Raw genomic sequence first — 15229 nt, forward strand, 5'->3', positions numbered from 1 at the left:
GAGGGCTCTTGTGTTGTAGTGGTAGTGTCCCTACCTCTGGGCCAGTAGGCCTGGGTTCAAATGTCACCTGCTTCAGAGGCGTGTCTATGTAGAGATTGATTAAAAACACAAGGATACATAATGGTGCATGGTGTGGTTCACATTGAGTTACATTGAAAACAGAGTGTAATAGAGAAAGTTTAGTGCAAGTGGGAATTTGTTATGGAGGGGAATGAAAGTGCTGGCCCTTCCCACTAATATGTGTTGTGGTCATGTAAGTTTGTTGTCCAGTTTTTAAGATCATTGCATCCCTAAAGTGTGGAAGCTGACCTTTTGGCCTGTGAAGTCCACACCAGCTCTCTGAAGAGCATCCATGTCCCTACCCTATCCCTGCTATTCTGCATATCAAATGGCTAACCCACCCAACCTACACACTATGGACAGTTTAGCATGGCCGATCCACCTAACCTTCACATCTTTGGATTATGGGAAGAAACCCACGGAGAGAATGTGCAAACTCCACATAGGCAGTTGCCTGAGGCTGGACCTGAACCCGGGTCCTGCTGCTGTGAGGCAGCAGGATTAACCACTGAGCCACTGCGTCACCAAAATGAGGTTGGGAAGATGGAGAGGGGACTGTTTACAGGTCCTGAATCAACCTATGGTTGGAACTTGATTAAAGTTAAACTTTTGATATGCTAAGCATGAGATGTTTCCTGTTCAATTATGGTTGGCAGGTGGGCATTAGCCCTTCTGCTTCAAATCAAAGGAGCCTAAGCTTCAGTAAAGGGGTCCGCTGCTGTACAAGGTGAGTAACTGGGTAGATATGTCACCATGCAAGACTTCTCTTAGCCTCTTTGTGAAAATATCAATTTAAAAAAAAACACCAAGAAGCCAGGCTGCCATCGGGTGGTGAGGAGTTCCTCTGCACAGCATTCACTTTGTTGTATCCTCTCCATCCAGACTAACAGGCAGTTCCTGTGGCCAACCAGGAATGCTGCCATCCCAGCCTGGCATGGATCCCCCACCTGAAGGCAGTTTGACCTTATCTCCCCACTGCACTGGGAAATTGAAGCCCTACTGGAAATCAGCCTCTCAAATCCTGCACAACAACACTCTTAACTGAGACTGATTGCCTGTCTGCCTTGTGGACATGAATGGATTTCCTGGGCCTCAAATGCATACGATAAATTTAAAAAGCCAACATACCCAGCTTGGCTTGTAACTTTTAGTCCCTGGCTGCCTCCCTTTCCTGGCATTGTCAGGGTCTCAAAACTCCACCAATGATTTTTTACAACCCCGCTTCTCAATTTCATTGCCTCAGCTGAAACAATCCTGTCATAACGCTAGACTAGAAATAACTAACCAGTGCAGTCGGTCCAAGAAAATATACAGATAGCATCTTATCTGGAGGTTATGATGCAAGATTTCCCAATTTTTTAACATTGCATTGTCATTGAAAAGTGTCATTGTACACTCACTAATTATAACTGTCACGTCTGCAATGGTGCAGCGTTCAAGAATAGCATTGTAGGTTTTTCTCATGGATCACCAGTATAAACCCTTTATTTCTTGCACAGCAAAGAATACATGAATGAGAGAAGATAATTGCATTATTTCATCTTCCAATTTTATACACACTAATTATGTAAAGTAATTTTGGTACTTGATGTCTATTAGTTTTTACAATTAATTCTGTTGTGATATTTCTTGTTGTATGTTTTAGGCTATGATACATTTCAATCGAGCCGAGCTTCTGAACCATCCAGTTTGTACGCAGTTTCTTAGAATGAAATGGTATGCAGCGTGTTGAATTAAGAACAGCTTATCAACATGTCCTGGTATAATTCCTGAGCATGTAATCATGTGTGGTTTTTGACTGAAGCTTAAAACTCTTCAAACATTCTGACCTTGAACTTGAGACAATCCCAATTCTGTAGGTCATAATACATTATAATGGCATGTAAGTCTTTCATTACAGGAAAAGGTGAGGTATTGCCTTGTTGGCAGCCCTGATTTTTACTGCTGGCTGATATTGAATCAGTGATAAAAATGGTTCAAGCCTTGAATATACATGGGATGGATCATAGAAGCTGGTGAGGATTTAGAAGAGATTTACCAGGATGTTGTTGGGTACAAAAGGTTTGAGTTATAAACAAAGGCTGGAGACCCTGGGGCATTTTTTTGCTGGCGTGTAGAAAGTTGAGAGGTAACCTTATAGAAGTTTATAAAATAATGAGGGGTGTAAATAGAATTAATGGTAGTTGTCTGTTCCCTAGAAGGGGGGATTTTAAAACTAGGAGGCACTTTTTTAAGGTGAGAGGAGAAAAATTAAAGACAACTTGGGGCAATTTTTTTACACAAGGGTGGTTTGCATGTGGAATGAACTTCCTGAGGAATGTATTCAATGTGGATACAATTATAACATTGAAAAGACATTTGGATAAGTACAGGAATAGGAAAGATTTGGAGGGAGATGGGCCAGGAGCGGGCAGGTAGGACTAATAGTTTAGGATTATGTTCAGCATGGACTGGTTGGACCAAAGGTTCTGGACATGGGAACTCTTTACTCAAATATCAACAAATGTATAAACTCACATGTAAGGTACTCCTCAAAAGGTATAATAGTTGAATTCTAATATGACAGAATTGGATACAGAAGGAGAAAGTGATACCAAAATGTTCTAGACAGTGAAATAATTTTAAAATCTCATCATTTTTATCATGCAGGAAAGCTAGTAGTCAATTTTCAGTAATATTTCATGTGAAAAGTGGGATAAGTCATCAGGTAACCTGTTTTAATGATTTTGGCTAAAGGTTAAATATTATCCAGACCACTGCAATAAGTCCCTTCTTAAAACATATCATGGAATTTTTATATTCATCCAGAAGGGCAGAAAGAACTTCAGTGTAACTACATCCAAAAGACAGCACTTCTGACAACACAGCACATCCTCAGCATTGTGGCCTAGATATTAAGTCTCTAGAATGACTCGAACCTGTATTTTTTGACTAAAAATGAAATTTATCACTGAGCAATAACTGACAATTTGTACAAGCCTTTTATTACGGTGTAGCTAAAGCTGTGCACACTCTCTTAGTCTTGTTTAGATTTATCTTTACTCACTGCTGATCTCTAGTTTTCCATTTATCCTTTTCCCTTTCCCATTCTGACAGAAATGGAATCTGTTAGAAATGGGGATGGATCCTGGTCTCGTCTGCCACTTTCTGAATTCTCCGTTATTCTTCCATTCTAACTCCTTGTGGAAGTGTGGTATAAAACAAAGAAAAACAGGGTTTGGACTTAGAGAGAAAGAAAAGATTCAGCAGGAAAGAAAGTAAACTGTAAATTTAATGATTTTACAATCTCTATAAATACTCATCACTCAAAGGAACCAAAGTCCAGGGTTTAAATTGTTCTAATTCTGGGCCACAGGGATTGATTATCATTGATTTACAAAGTTAAAAGATGCTTACTTACTCCAATAATTGTCTATGTAGCTTTCTCTGATAATTTTATTTGGCAAATAATCAGAAAGCCAGGAGAGAATGTAGTTTGTGCAGTGTGAATGGTGAAGTGGCATCAACTCAATTTTGGAAATATGCAAATCATGGTACCTCTCAATCTTCTGAACATAATTAGTAATAACAACATGTTTCTGGATCTTCCAAGGAGCAGCAGTCATTATCAGTTGCTGCTCTGGTTGAACATTTTTCTGAGTTGACACTGCTTCACATTTCTCATTGACTAAAGCTTTCTGAGCCTTGCTACAAAATCAACTACAAGTATAACTTAATTTCTTGTGCATGTACATAAATGCGTTATCTAGTAATCTCCTTCAAGTGTATAAATATGGGAAGAGAAGGGTAATTTCAATTTAGTGGTTAGTTTTGATATTTAGAAAGGACTAATATGTTTAACTTTGTTTCTTGGTAGGCATGCGTATGGACTTAGGGCACACATTATAAATATGGCTCTCTTTTCACTGTTACTCATACCATTGACGTTCCTTATTATTGTATCACGACCATATGCCTTTGACAAAGAACGACCAATCATTTCCAACTTCACTCATGGAATGACAGGGCCCTGGATGGAATATCAGGTCTGTTCGTTGCATGGCCATTTTTTTAATGAAAGGTGGGGATTGTTAATTTAGAATTTAATTTTGCCTAGGTGCTGATAAACCAGGAATATTAATGAAGGCATGCATATCTTGTAAAGTTTATTCTGCAATATGTTGACTTCTTCTTTTGATTCAGCAAGCCCTCCTAATATACATCTTCAAATCTGCTGCTTTATTTTGGCTTTCTGAGTCCTGATCATTATGTCAATTAGAATAATTTGTGATCACAGCTGGAGGCTACTGACACAAACCTTCCTCCCGTTCTGACACTTTTCAGATAAGTAGCTGCTGCGATAGGTTATTATTTTATGAATAAATCTCAGATTTACTTCTAATAACCATTTGTTTTGACACCAATTTCAGCCTTTGTATATTATATCACTGTTTCTGATTGTATGCATAACTATTTTCTGAGAACACTCCTCAGAGTTCTTTGACTTCTTGTTCATAGTTATTAACATGTTACTAATTTCCTCCTTTCAGCGTTTTATGATAAATACTGTTTGACCAGATAATCTAATCTTTGTTTTAGAAAATAAGTTGTTCAATTACTGTCCTTCATTCTGAAGACAACTTTTAACTTTGGGACGTGCGGGTGATTGCTGATTTCGGAGTTAATCCCCACCCTGCCCTCCAACTGTATACCATAAGGAAAATTAGATGGGGTATATTATGAGAAGCTGACTCATACAATCCCTGCAGTGCATTAAGTGACAATTTGGCTATTGAGTCTACACCAACCCTCTAAAGAGCATCCTATCCTTTCCCCATTACCCCACATGCCCATTGGCTAATTACCTAGTTTGCACATCCATGGACACAACAGATAATTTAGTATAGCCAATCTACCTGCCTCTCTCCATACCTTTCCACATTATTCCTATCCAAAATAATCATCCAATACCCTCTTGAATGCCTCAATTGAACCTGCCTCCACCACATTGTCAAGCAGTGCATCCCACACTTTAACTATTCGCTGTGTGAAAATGTTTCATTCTCATATCACTTGCCCTTCATCTGCACATCACTTTAAATCTACACTGTCTTGTTCTTGTTCCTTTTATGAGCAGGAAGCCTTTCTCCCTTTCTGCTCAATCCAGCCAACATATGACTTCGAATAGACAGTCACAAAATATCTGTTTGGATTTTCTGCCATCCTCTCCTTCACTATTATAAATTCTTCTGTCTCTGCCTTTCTATGGAACCAGTTTGTCATGCTAATCTTTTTTCTCTTTGCATACCCATCAAAGCCTAACAGTCCATTTTTATGTTCCTCACTCGTTTATTTTCACATTCTATTTTCTCTTTCTTTATCAGCTTCTTGGTCCTCTTTAGCTGAATTCAGCTTGGAGAATTCTGATTCCAATTTGGCAGAGGACGTAGAGCTACCCCTCTCCTATTTAGCATTGGCGGCAGTCCAGACAAGGTTCACTAGGCTGATATCAGGAATGGAAGGATTGTCTTATGAGGAAAGGTTTCGTAGGTTGGGCCTTTACTCAGTAGGATTAAGAAGGCTGAGAGGTGACCTTATTGAAACACATAGGTTTCTTGGGGGACATGAGAGTGTAGTTGCAGAAAGGATGTTTCCCCTAATGGGAGAGTCTAGGAGACGAGAGTATCATTTCAGAATAAGGGGTCACACATTTGAGACAGAGAGGAAGCCGAACATAATGTTTCAACAGGTACTGAATCTACGGAATTCTTTATCACAGTGGACTGTCAGGCTGAGATAGACAGAAATGGGATCAAGAGTGATGGGAAAAAGGCAGCAAAGTGGAATTGAGGATTATTAGATCAGCCATGGAGAAGTTGAATGACAGAGCAGACTTGATGGTATGAATGGCCTACTCCTGCTCCTGCAACTTATTTTCTTTTGGTTTTCATTGTCGTGTTGCAGAGTCAGAGGCATTGTGGCCCATACCTGCTGCAGCCTTTATGGAGGCCAATCACTAACTCCTCTGCCTTCCCTGTGAGGATATGGGAATATTCTTGACCAAATACAACAAATCAAAACAACAGCTCCAAAAACACTCCACAGTACTTCCAGAAATGTTCAATTGTAGAAATCATTGGAAATCACCTGATTTGCAGGTGAAGTGCCTGACAATTGTTGGGACAGAGATAGGAGGAACGCACTGTCTCTCTCCAGTTTCAATATTCCACAGGTATCAGTGTTCTACTCACTTCCTGAAGTGGCCAGCCATTTGCTTTCCCTGTATTAGATTTTGAATAAAATTATTCTTCAACCAAGTTTCTTTAAAACAATGTTATTGATTTATTGTGAATGAAAAATAAATCAATGATGTAAAACTGTGTAAGACGCACATGTTGTAATAGGAGAATATAAGTATTTGCTCCTTTAAATAGGGCAACATGCACTCATGCACAGACACGTATGCAGGTATATGTGCATGAACACGTGCCCTTTCACCTCCTTATGTATATACGCGCGCGCACACACACATACAGGCACTGACATATTCATACAGGCACTCACAGTCATGTGGACAACCACACATTCAAACAGACATTCATGATCACACCCACACAGAGTATCAAGATGTTTTATAGATGTTCCTCAATATGCACACTGGATTCACAGCAAGAATGTTCCAGAAACAGCAGAAATCTGAGCTGGACAGCTTTTCCTCAGCTGATGTTTCCCCAACTGACATCCAAATTATTATCAAACAAGACCTACTCTCTTTCATGCATAAACTCGGTCATGCAGTTTTCAGAAGTAAATAAAATATTCCAATCTGCTCTTTCATTGACTTTTTAGAAAAAGAATCCAGGAGTCTAGAAACATAGAAGATAGGAGCGGGAGGAGGCCATTCAACCCCTCAAGGCTGCTCTGCCATTCAACATGATCATGGCTGATCATCGAGCCTAACACTCTAATCCCAACTTCCTCCCATATCCCTTGATTCCTTTAGCCAGATCAGCTACGGCCTCCTGCTCAAGAACAGTGTTTTGGTCTCAACCACCTTCTGTAACAGTGAATTCCACAGGCTCATCATTGCCAGCGAAGAAATTTCTCCACATCTTAGTCTTAAGAAGTTTACCCCTTATCTTTAAGCTATGGCCCCGGTTCTAGACCCCCCCGACAATCAGGAACATACTTCTTGCAACTAACCTGTCTAGTCCTGTTAGAATTTTGTTGGTTTCTATGAGATAACCCCCCCTTCACTCTTCCAAATTCCTGAATGCAATCCTAACCAACTCAAAATGTCCTCTTATGTCAGTCCTGCCATCCCAGGAATGAATTTGGTAAATCTTGGTTGCATTACCTCCCTAGCAAGAATATTCTTCTTCAGATAAGGAAAATATTAAATACCATACTTTCCTAACAGCCAGCTTATAGGTGTATTTTGAGAGACAGATGAAGACATTAAGTGGTCCGAGTTTGAAATTTGGATGAAGTCATTCTGTCTGGCAGTTTCTCATCCTGATCTGCCAGCTGTGAAGCTATACCACATCAACATGACACTCTGTGCCGGGGGGCTGGGGGCTTTTGTGTTGTTCCAAATGATGCACATTCAATCTTTGAAAAAGTGAGGTAAGATCCAGAGATATTGAATGTTTAGTCTAAAATTTCTGAAAGCTTTCTCCCACCAATAAAATGAAGATGGATGAATCATTTATCTACTTGTCAGCCCTGGCCCTGGAAGAGTCCAAACCCAGGGAAACGAGTATAAGCCAAATAGGGGCACGAGTGAAGTATCTGTGCCACTGTTGTTGTGGGATTTCAAAGGAAAAGCTTGCTGTGGGTGAAACCCAAGAGTTCTTGGGCCATTTCGATCAAAGACTATAGTTCTATTCTTCCAATACCTTACTCCTGATGGCAACTACAATCCTTCATATCAGCCACTTAACCCAACAGAAAACTCCAGCCCAAATTCCTTCACTTCCTTTCAATGTAAGACAGTTTCTTGAACCAAATGTGATGGAGTTTTGAAATCTTTATTCCTAAGTACTATAGATATCATTCCTACAGGTGTCACGTGGAATACTAACATGGTATTGAATAATTGACTCATTTCAACTTGTTTCACCACAGGAATCACTATTGTATAAACTGTGCACAAGAACTGTATTTGTGATGAGCATTCTTGGTGTATGTAAGGAAATTTATCAATTGCTGCAACAGGTAAGACACATAAGATAATATTGGAGCCCAGTTCTCTTCTTGGAACTGATCTTCAATTTTTAACAATAAACTTCTTCTGTCATTAAATGCCTTCTCAGGAATCATGCATTACTGGTGAAAATGAAAGTATTTCTTTTTCAACTAGGCTTATTAAAGGAAAGTAGCATATTTCCTATGTTTTAGCTCACAATGTACCATTTTGTGACTAAATCTTAACAGCAGAGATAGATAAACCTCAAGGTTATTTTAACCTTGAAGATTCTCAGAAAACAGTAAGAAATTAATGATTTGCTTTCTTTAACTTGCCTCGTTTTTAAAACGTAATGCAGAATTTATTTTGTGTGCTGATTCTGGGAAATCGTTGCTTGGTTCGAAAAGAAAGCCTATGATTAGGGATAACACAGAAGCAATACTTGGAATGTTACGTTTCAGTAAAAGATACAGAACATGCCAACTAGGATGCACCAATCTAACGGCGGCCATGGAACAGTTAGTGATTGTCAAAAAAAATCATCAGCTTCACTAATGTCCTTTTGGGATGGAGATCCATGCCAGGACTGACCTCCTAAAACCAGACTTACAGCAATGTGGTTGACTTTTAACTCCCCTACAAAATGACCTAGGAAGCAATTAAGCTGTATCAAATACTACTGGGTCTAAAAATAGGAAATAAACGAGGTATAATGCCTCCAAAGGCACTGGAAATGACAAAGGTAAAATCAGCCCTCTTGGTCCTGCAGACTGCCCCTTACCGACATCTGGGTCTAGTGCCAAAACTGGGAGAGGTGCCTCACAGACTAGTTAAACAGTCACCTGACATAGTCGTGCTCACAGAATCATACTTTATGGATGATGTCCCAGGATCTACCATCACCGTCCCTCAGTATGTCTTGTCCCACTGGAAGGACAGTTGTGCCAGAGATGGGGTGCATCTTTGAGAGAGTTGCCCTAGGATTCTTCAACATTGACTCCAAAGAAATCTCATGGCATCAGATCAAGCATTGACAAGGAAATCTTCCATTGATACCAGCTACTGCATATCTTGGGGCTGATGAATCTATATTGAAAAGAAATATAGATTCTTCTGTATTGAACACCACTCAGGACCATAGATCATAGAATTCATATATTGTGCAAGCAGGCCAATTGGCCCATAGAGTCCACAATGACCCTCTGAAGAGTACCCCAAACAGCTCCTGACCCCTCTACCACACCCTCATAATCACTCAATAACCATGGCTAACACATTTACATCCCTGGACACTATGGGCAATTTAGCATGGCCAATCCACATAACCTGAACATCTTTGGAAACAAGAGAACCCAAAGGAAACCCACATAACACGAGGAGAATATGCAGACTCCAAATAGACAGACACCCAAGGGTGGAATTGAAACCAGTTCCCTAGCACTGTGAGGCAGCAGTGCTAACCACTGAGCCCCACGCCGCCCACTTGAAGGGAGCGTGAAGTGTGAGGAACTGACTCCACAAATAGTACGCACTGTAGATCCAAGATGCATCACAGCCACAGGCCAAGCTTCCTTAACAGCAAACAGCCAACTCCGGTGCCTGGAGTAACAGAAAAAAATGGGTGAAAAGGAACACTTCCATCTGCAAGATTTTCTCCAAATCACATACCAACCTGCCTAGGAATTGTTATAGTTTTTCCATGGAGCGCTCCCACACTAACAGCAATGTGAACTTTATTGCCACAAATATTGCAACTGTTCAAGAAACGACCTACTTCTCAAGGGCAAATAGAAACGGGGAATACATGTTAGCCTTGCCAGTGACACCCACATCCCGTTTATGAATATAAGATGAGGTAATAAAGTAAAATAGATTATTCCTTCCAAATGGTTTCATTTCAGATCAGGCAGGGCAGAACTACCTTCAGGGCTTGGCCTGTTTTATCAGGGGTGGATCACTATGCCAATCTCGTTGTAACCTACACTTCCTCTTCAAGTTGCTGCCATCTGAAGATATTACTAATTATTCTACATTTTAATTGTAACTGAAGAGTTTGAGTTACTGCCCTTAGTTTTTGCTTCTACATATATACAAGTAGGTGAAAGTGTTGCTGCTTGGCCTGCTGTGTTCATCCAGCTCCATACTTTGTTATCTCGGATTCTCCAGCATCTGCAGTTCCCATTATCTCTGAAATTATTTCGTGAGATTTTGTGAAATTCGGTAACGAAATGCAAAAAACAGTAGGGCAGTGCTGTATAAGGATGATCCTGAAATGTTTAAAAGATTGATTTTCACTCACTGATGGAGAGAAATTATACAAAACAGATCAAAGAATGGAAACAACACTCCCCTAAGGAAAATAACAGTGCAGCTAGGAAAGATGTACTGACACATCATGAGCATCTGGTGTTTGGTGAGGGAGCATTTCCAGGTAGTTTTGGGATGGATGTAGGGTGAGGTCCTTTGATTTTCTGAGGGATTAATTAAGGAAGAACACCCATGGGACATCAAGCAGTACTGCACAGTGCAATAGAAGGCAGCAGTGCCTCAGGTTGAATTAGTTAAATAACAAAATAATGTTCTTACTGTTCCTCTGCTGCTATGCTAACTTTCTTTTCTTTGTCTGAATCAGCAGCGACTGCAGTACTTTCTTGATTCAACCAATCTTCTAGACTGGAGTATGTATGTGGCATCCATTCTTTTTGTAGTTCCTTGGATTTTTGATGTCAAAACTTCAATACAGTGGGAGTGTGGTTCTATTAGTGCATTTGCAACATGGGTCAACTTCCTATTATATTTGCAAAGGTGTAGTTATTTTACATTTTTAACAGTGTTTTAGTTTAGTGATATTTTATTCCTGGTTCTTAACGGGATGTAACAGAAGCAACTATAATCCACTTTAAAAGAAGCACTTACTGTGTGTTCAGAAATCCTCAACTTCCTGGTACATTTGAGAACTGCTGGATGTTTAGCTTTACAGTGCTGGTTTTGAGAGTGTGCATTCTTGATAGAGCTAAGGCTAGCAATCAGCCAAGAAAAATTGGCTACATTTCATGGCCAATTGAGATGGAATTTTCATCCCCTAGGGACATGGATATCTGCCTCAGAGCAATGTCAGTTAGTTAGAGGCTCTCTCCTCGTACTATTAGTGCCAGCAAGAGCAGTGGCCAGTGGCCATCAGTACAGCACTCAGCCATTGAAGAGAGAAGTTGCAATCAATCAAACAATATTAGGTGAAGGAGTGTCACCTGGGAGACCTGGGATAGATGTAACAGCCCATGTTAAGGTCCTTTAATGGTCCAAGGGATCAGATAAGGAGATGTACCAGTTTATTCCTGAGTATTGGTTGACACCTTTAAGTGGGCAATATTGCCTTTTTAGAGGTCTCATTTGGTCCACAGCTGGTCAGGCCTCCTGATGCCCACCTATCATTGGTAAATTGTGATTGGAGGAAAGCATGGGAAAGTAGCAGAGCATTGATTCCATTTAACAAGCCCTTCCATCACCTTCAAACCACCAGTGGAGGAGCATTGTGCACAGTACAGCAAGAAGATCTTGTGTTGTCTATTCCCCAAAAGCTTTACATGTGGGAATTCACATGCTATAACAATAGAGCTGCATTCCTGTAAAGAAAGGAAGCAGGAACACAAGAACATGTTGCAGTCTCCTCTTGCAAGAACATAAGAACTTAAGAAATTGTAACAAATGTGCCTCATATGCTCCTCAGACCTGATTTGTTGTTTAATAAGTTCAATAGCTGATCTTCAATATCACCCTTGCTTATCCTACCCTATTTCATATCCTTCGATGCTTTAGATTCCAAAAACCTACTGATTGCAGCTTTGACTTTATTCAACAACTGAGCATCCATAACCCTCAGAGTGAACGTTCAAAAGTTTACAGACTTCTGAGAGAAGATTTAGTCATCTTATTCTTACTTGTTCCTCTTCCAAAGGCTATGTCCCCTGTCCAACAACGTCTCAGTATTTAGACTGTAAGCCCTCTTTCATTTAAACTCCAGACTGAGCAGGCCTTTATATAAAATTATACTTATCGGATAAACCTGTCATTCCTGGTATCAATCAACTGAAGCTTTCTATCACAACTGCTAAGGCACAACTGTACTCAGCAATAAAAATGTTATCTAATCAAAGCCTTGTATGATTGCAGAAAGGCTTATTTATTCTTGTAGTCCATTTGTTTGATAAAGCCCAACGCACCTAATTGTCTGTCCTAATTATTTGTTGCATCTTAACATTGCATCTTTTTGACAAGGGCACCTGAATTTCTCAGGCCGTTAACATTAACATGTTAATAGCATCTCATCATTTGAAACTGTTCAAAATGATCAATCTCTCATTTCTCACATTATTTTTCATTAAATACCTTCTTGCACTTACGCATTTTACTCCTATCTCTTTACAAATGCCCTGTGTCCACCGCACAGCTCATTTTCACGATTAACCTTGCATCAACACCAAACATGGATAAAATACAAATTGCTTAAGTGATATCTTCATCCAAATTATGAATTAACTGAAGTGGAGACAGTTATCCTTACCGAATCCTATCTACAACATCCCATCAACCTGAAATGATATTTTTATTCTTCTTCTGTTTTCTGTCCTCTACTGATGCTAACTTATCTTTCCCAATGAACTGAGACCTTATCTTTTGCAACAACATTTTATATAGGAACATATCAAATGCCTTTTAAACCCATATGTCTGACATTCAGTGGCTCACCTTCACATACACTGCTGGTTACACCATTAAGACTGAAACAGATTCACCAGGCACAATTTTCCATTAACAAAATCACTGACTCTGTGTGTATATTCTGGAATTATATTCTGATTTTCTAAGTGCATGTTTTCACTTTGTTGATGGTAAATACTTAATGACAGTTATTGGGTAACAGTCATGTAATTCCCTGTTTTCTCTTACCCTCCTTTCTTGAATAGCATTGTTACATTTTTTAACTACCAATTTGTTGGGACCAGTCTGGAATCTGGGAAAGTTTGGAAAATTATATAATGCAACATTTATCTTTTCAGCTACCTTCTTTCATAATTCTAAAATAATCAGAAAATCAAACCCTAGGAATTTGTTAGCTTTTAAGCCAGTAATTTCTTAAGTACAATTATTTACTGACGTTATTTGTATTATTATGGATTTTGCCTTGTGTTTGTGAAGATGTTCACATGTATACCACCATAAATGGGAACAGCAATTTATCCTGAACGAGAAGAGAGTGATAATTGGTTGATCATTGGAGTCTTACTAGTAAAGGAGTTGCCATGGACAATGCATTAGGTAGATTGCTAGTTAACTACCAAGCTTTGTTTAAAAGCAAACCAGGCAGGCTGATCCTTTATGTTTAAAGCTGTCACTATCTTGTTACGATGAGCAAGTGCAATGTACGTAAATGTTCTGTCCATCTGCAGATTCCAGTGCACACAAATATGCCACATTCTGAGCCTATCGACAATCTTAAATCGGTTGTCAGCATAATATTGGACACACTCAGGTTTGTTTAGTATATGCTGCCCAATCACATTCGGAGAACATTAGGGCTTGTAAGGGCCATGGAATGGCATCACTCATTGGAGGACAAGAAGGAAAATGACCAGGAAGAGGACAGGGAGTGCATTATAGAACACTAGTTCTAGATGCATTGGTTGTGGAGGGAAGGGTTTCTCCCAGTACAGGATTCAGGGATCTCATGAGCTACTGGGGGAGAGAGTATGCAGTGGCATACCCAAAATTTCACTGGACTAGTAATCCAACCTAAAACTCTGAGGTCACCGGATAGGTTGTGGGACTTCATATGAAATGACAGAACCTAGAGTATAGCATTAGTTTCAGGGAAAATGCCACAAACTATCATCAATTGTTGTAAAATCCTATCTGGTTCACCAGTGACCTTGTATTTGTGTCTATCCTTCAGGTTCGACATCTGTGGAATCTATGTTGTAATGTTTGGAGAGATTTTGAACACCTTGTTTCATATTATGGTTCTGTTTCTCTTCCTTATCTTGGCATTTGGATTTACCTTCTACATTTTGTTATATGAGCAGGTGAGTGTGGCGACTGTTAGGTGTCCATAACAAGTATAAAATAAATATAGGCAGTAACAGGTATTTCTGCTCTAACTCTATAGTTGCATTCTTGAGTGACCTTGCACTATAGGAAATTGCAGAATATCGCCTTAGAAAATGGTATTAAAGGAAAGTCGTTATAAAAAAATCGCTAAACTGTAGAGTAGAAAGTTTGCATTATCCAAAAAGCGTTCACTATCCATCAATCATGTTACAGCCAATTTGCATGAATGAAACACGCATTATCGCAGTAATACCTGAATTTTATTCTCCTGAGCAGTAGTGGGTGGGATCTGACCTACAGATGAATGTAACTGCCCCGGCAGGATATTTTGTCATCAAGTAAGCTTCCTCTGCCTTATTATTTGATTCAGCCTATGCAGGTGTAGATTGAGAGATTATTTCGAGTATTCTCTGAGTCACAACCTGCTATTTTAGATATGATTTTACCTTTTCACCATTCTTTTCAAGAACATTTAAAATATTTTCCATGCTGTAAAACAACGCATGAATCTTGCAAAGAAAATGTAACACAGGTTCTTTTTTCTTCCCATGTTACAAATGACTACATTTATGATATTTAATTCATGCATTGAGTAGCAGAGTATATTGTACAGTTTTACAACAGGGGAGAGATAGATCCCATTGTTAAACCATGCAGATCTCCTTATTTCGTATCTCTTCTCATGGAGTCCTCTCGGTTAGCTTTATGTCTGTATTTGTAGCAGGTGGTGTGATGACTCAGTGGTTAGCTCTGCTGCCTGACAGTGCCAGGGACCTGGGTTTGATTTCACATACAGGCAACTGTGCGAAGTTTGCACATCCTCCCCGTGTCTGCATGGGTATCCTCTAGGTGTTCTAGTTTCCTCCCTCAGTCCAAAGATGCACAGATTAGGTGAAT

At 39.6% G+C, this 15229-nt stretch overlaps 1 protein-coding gene across 1 annotated transcript in view; it reads left to right on the forward strand.

Annotated features, from left to right (window-relative positions):
• trpa1b (transient receptor potential cation channel, subfamily A, member 1b) overlaps nt 1-15229 on the forward strand; it is a 218376-nt gene that overhangs the window by 194325 nt on the left and 8822 nt on the right. The window contains exons 21-25 of the mRNA XM_059646336.1: nt 1706-1776; nt 3917-4085; nt 8167-8256; nt 10863-11032; nt 14178-14307. Of these exons, the coding sequence (XP_059502319.1) occupies nt 1706-1776; nt 3917-4085; nt 8167-8256; nt 10863-11032; nt 14178-14307 (630 nt within the window). The remainder of the gene's footprint in view (nt 1-1705; nt 1777-3916; nt 4086-8166; nt 8257-10862; nt 11033-14177; nt 14308-15229) is intronic.

This window comes from Stegostoma tigrinum, chromosome 5, assembly GCF_030684315.1.
Source record: "Stegostoma tigrinum isolate sSteTig4 chromosome 5, sSteTig4.hap1, whole genome shotgun sequence".
Classification (NCBI taxonomy): Eukaryota; Metazoa; Chordata; class Chondrichthyes; order Orectolobiformes; family Stegostomatidae; genus Stegostoma; species Stegostoma tigrinum.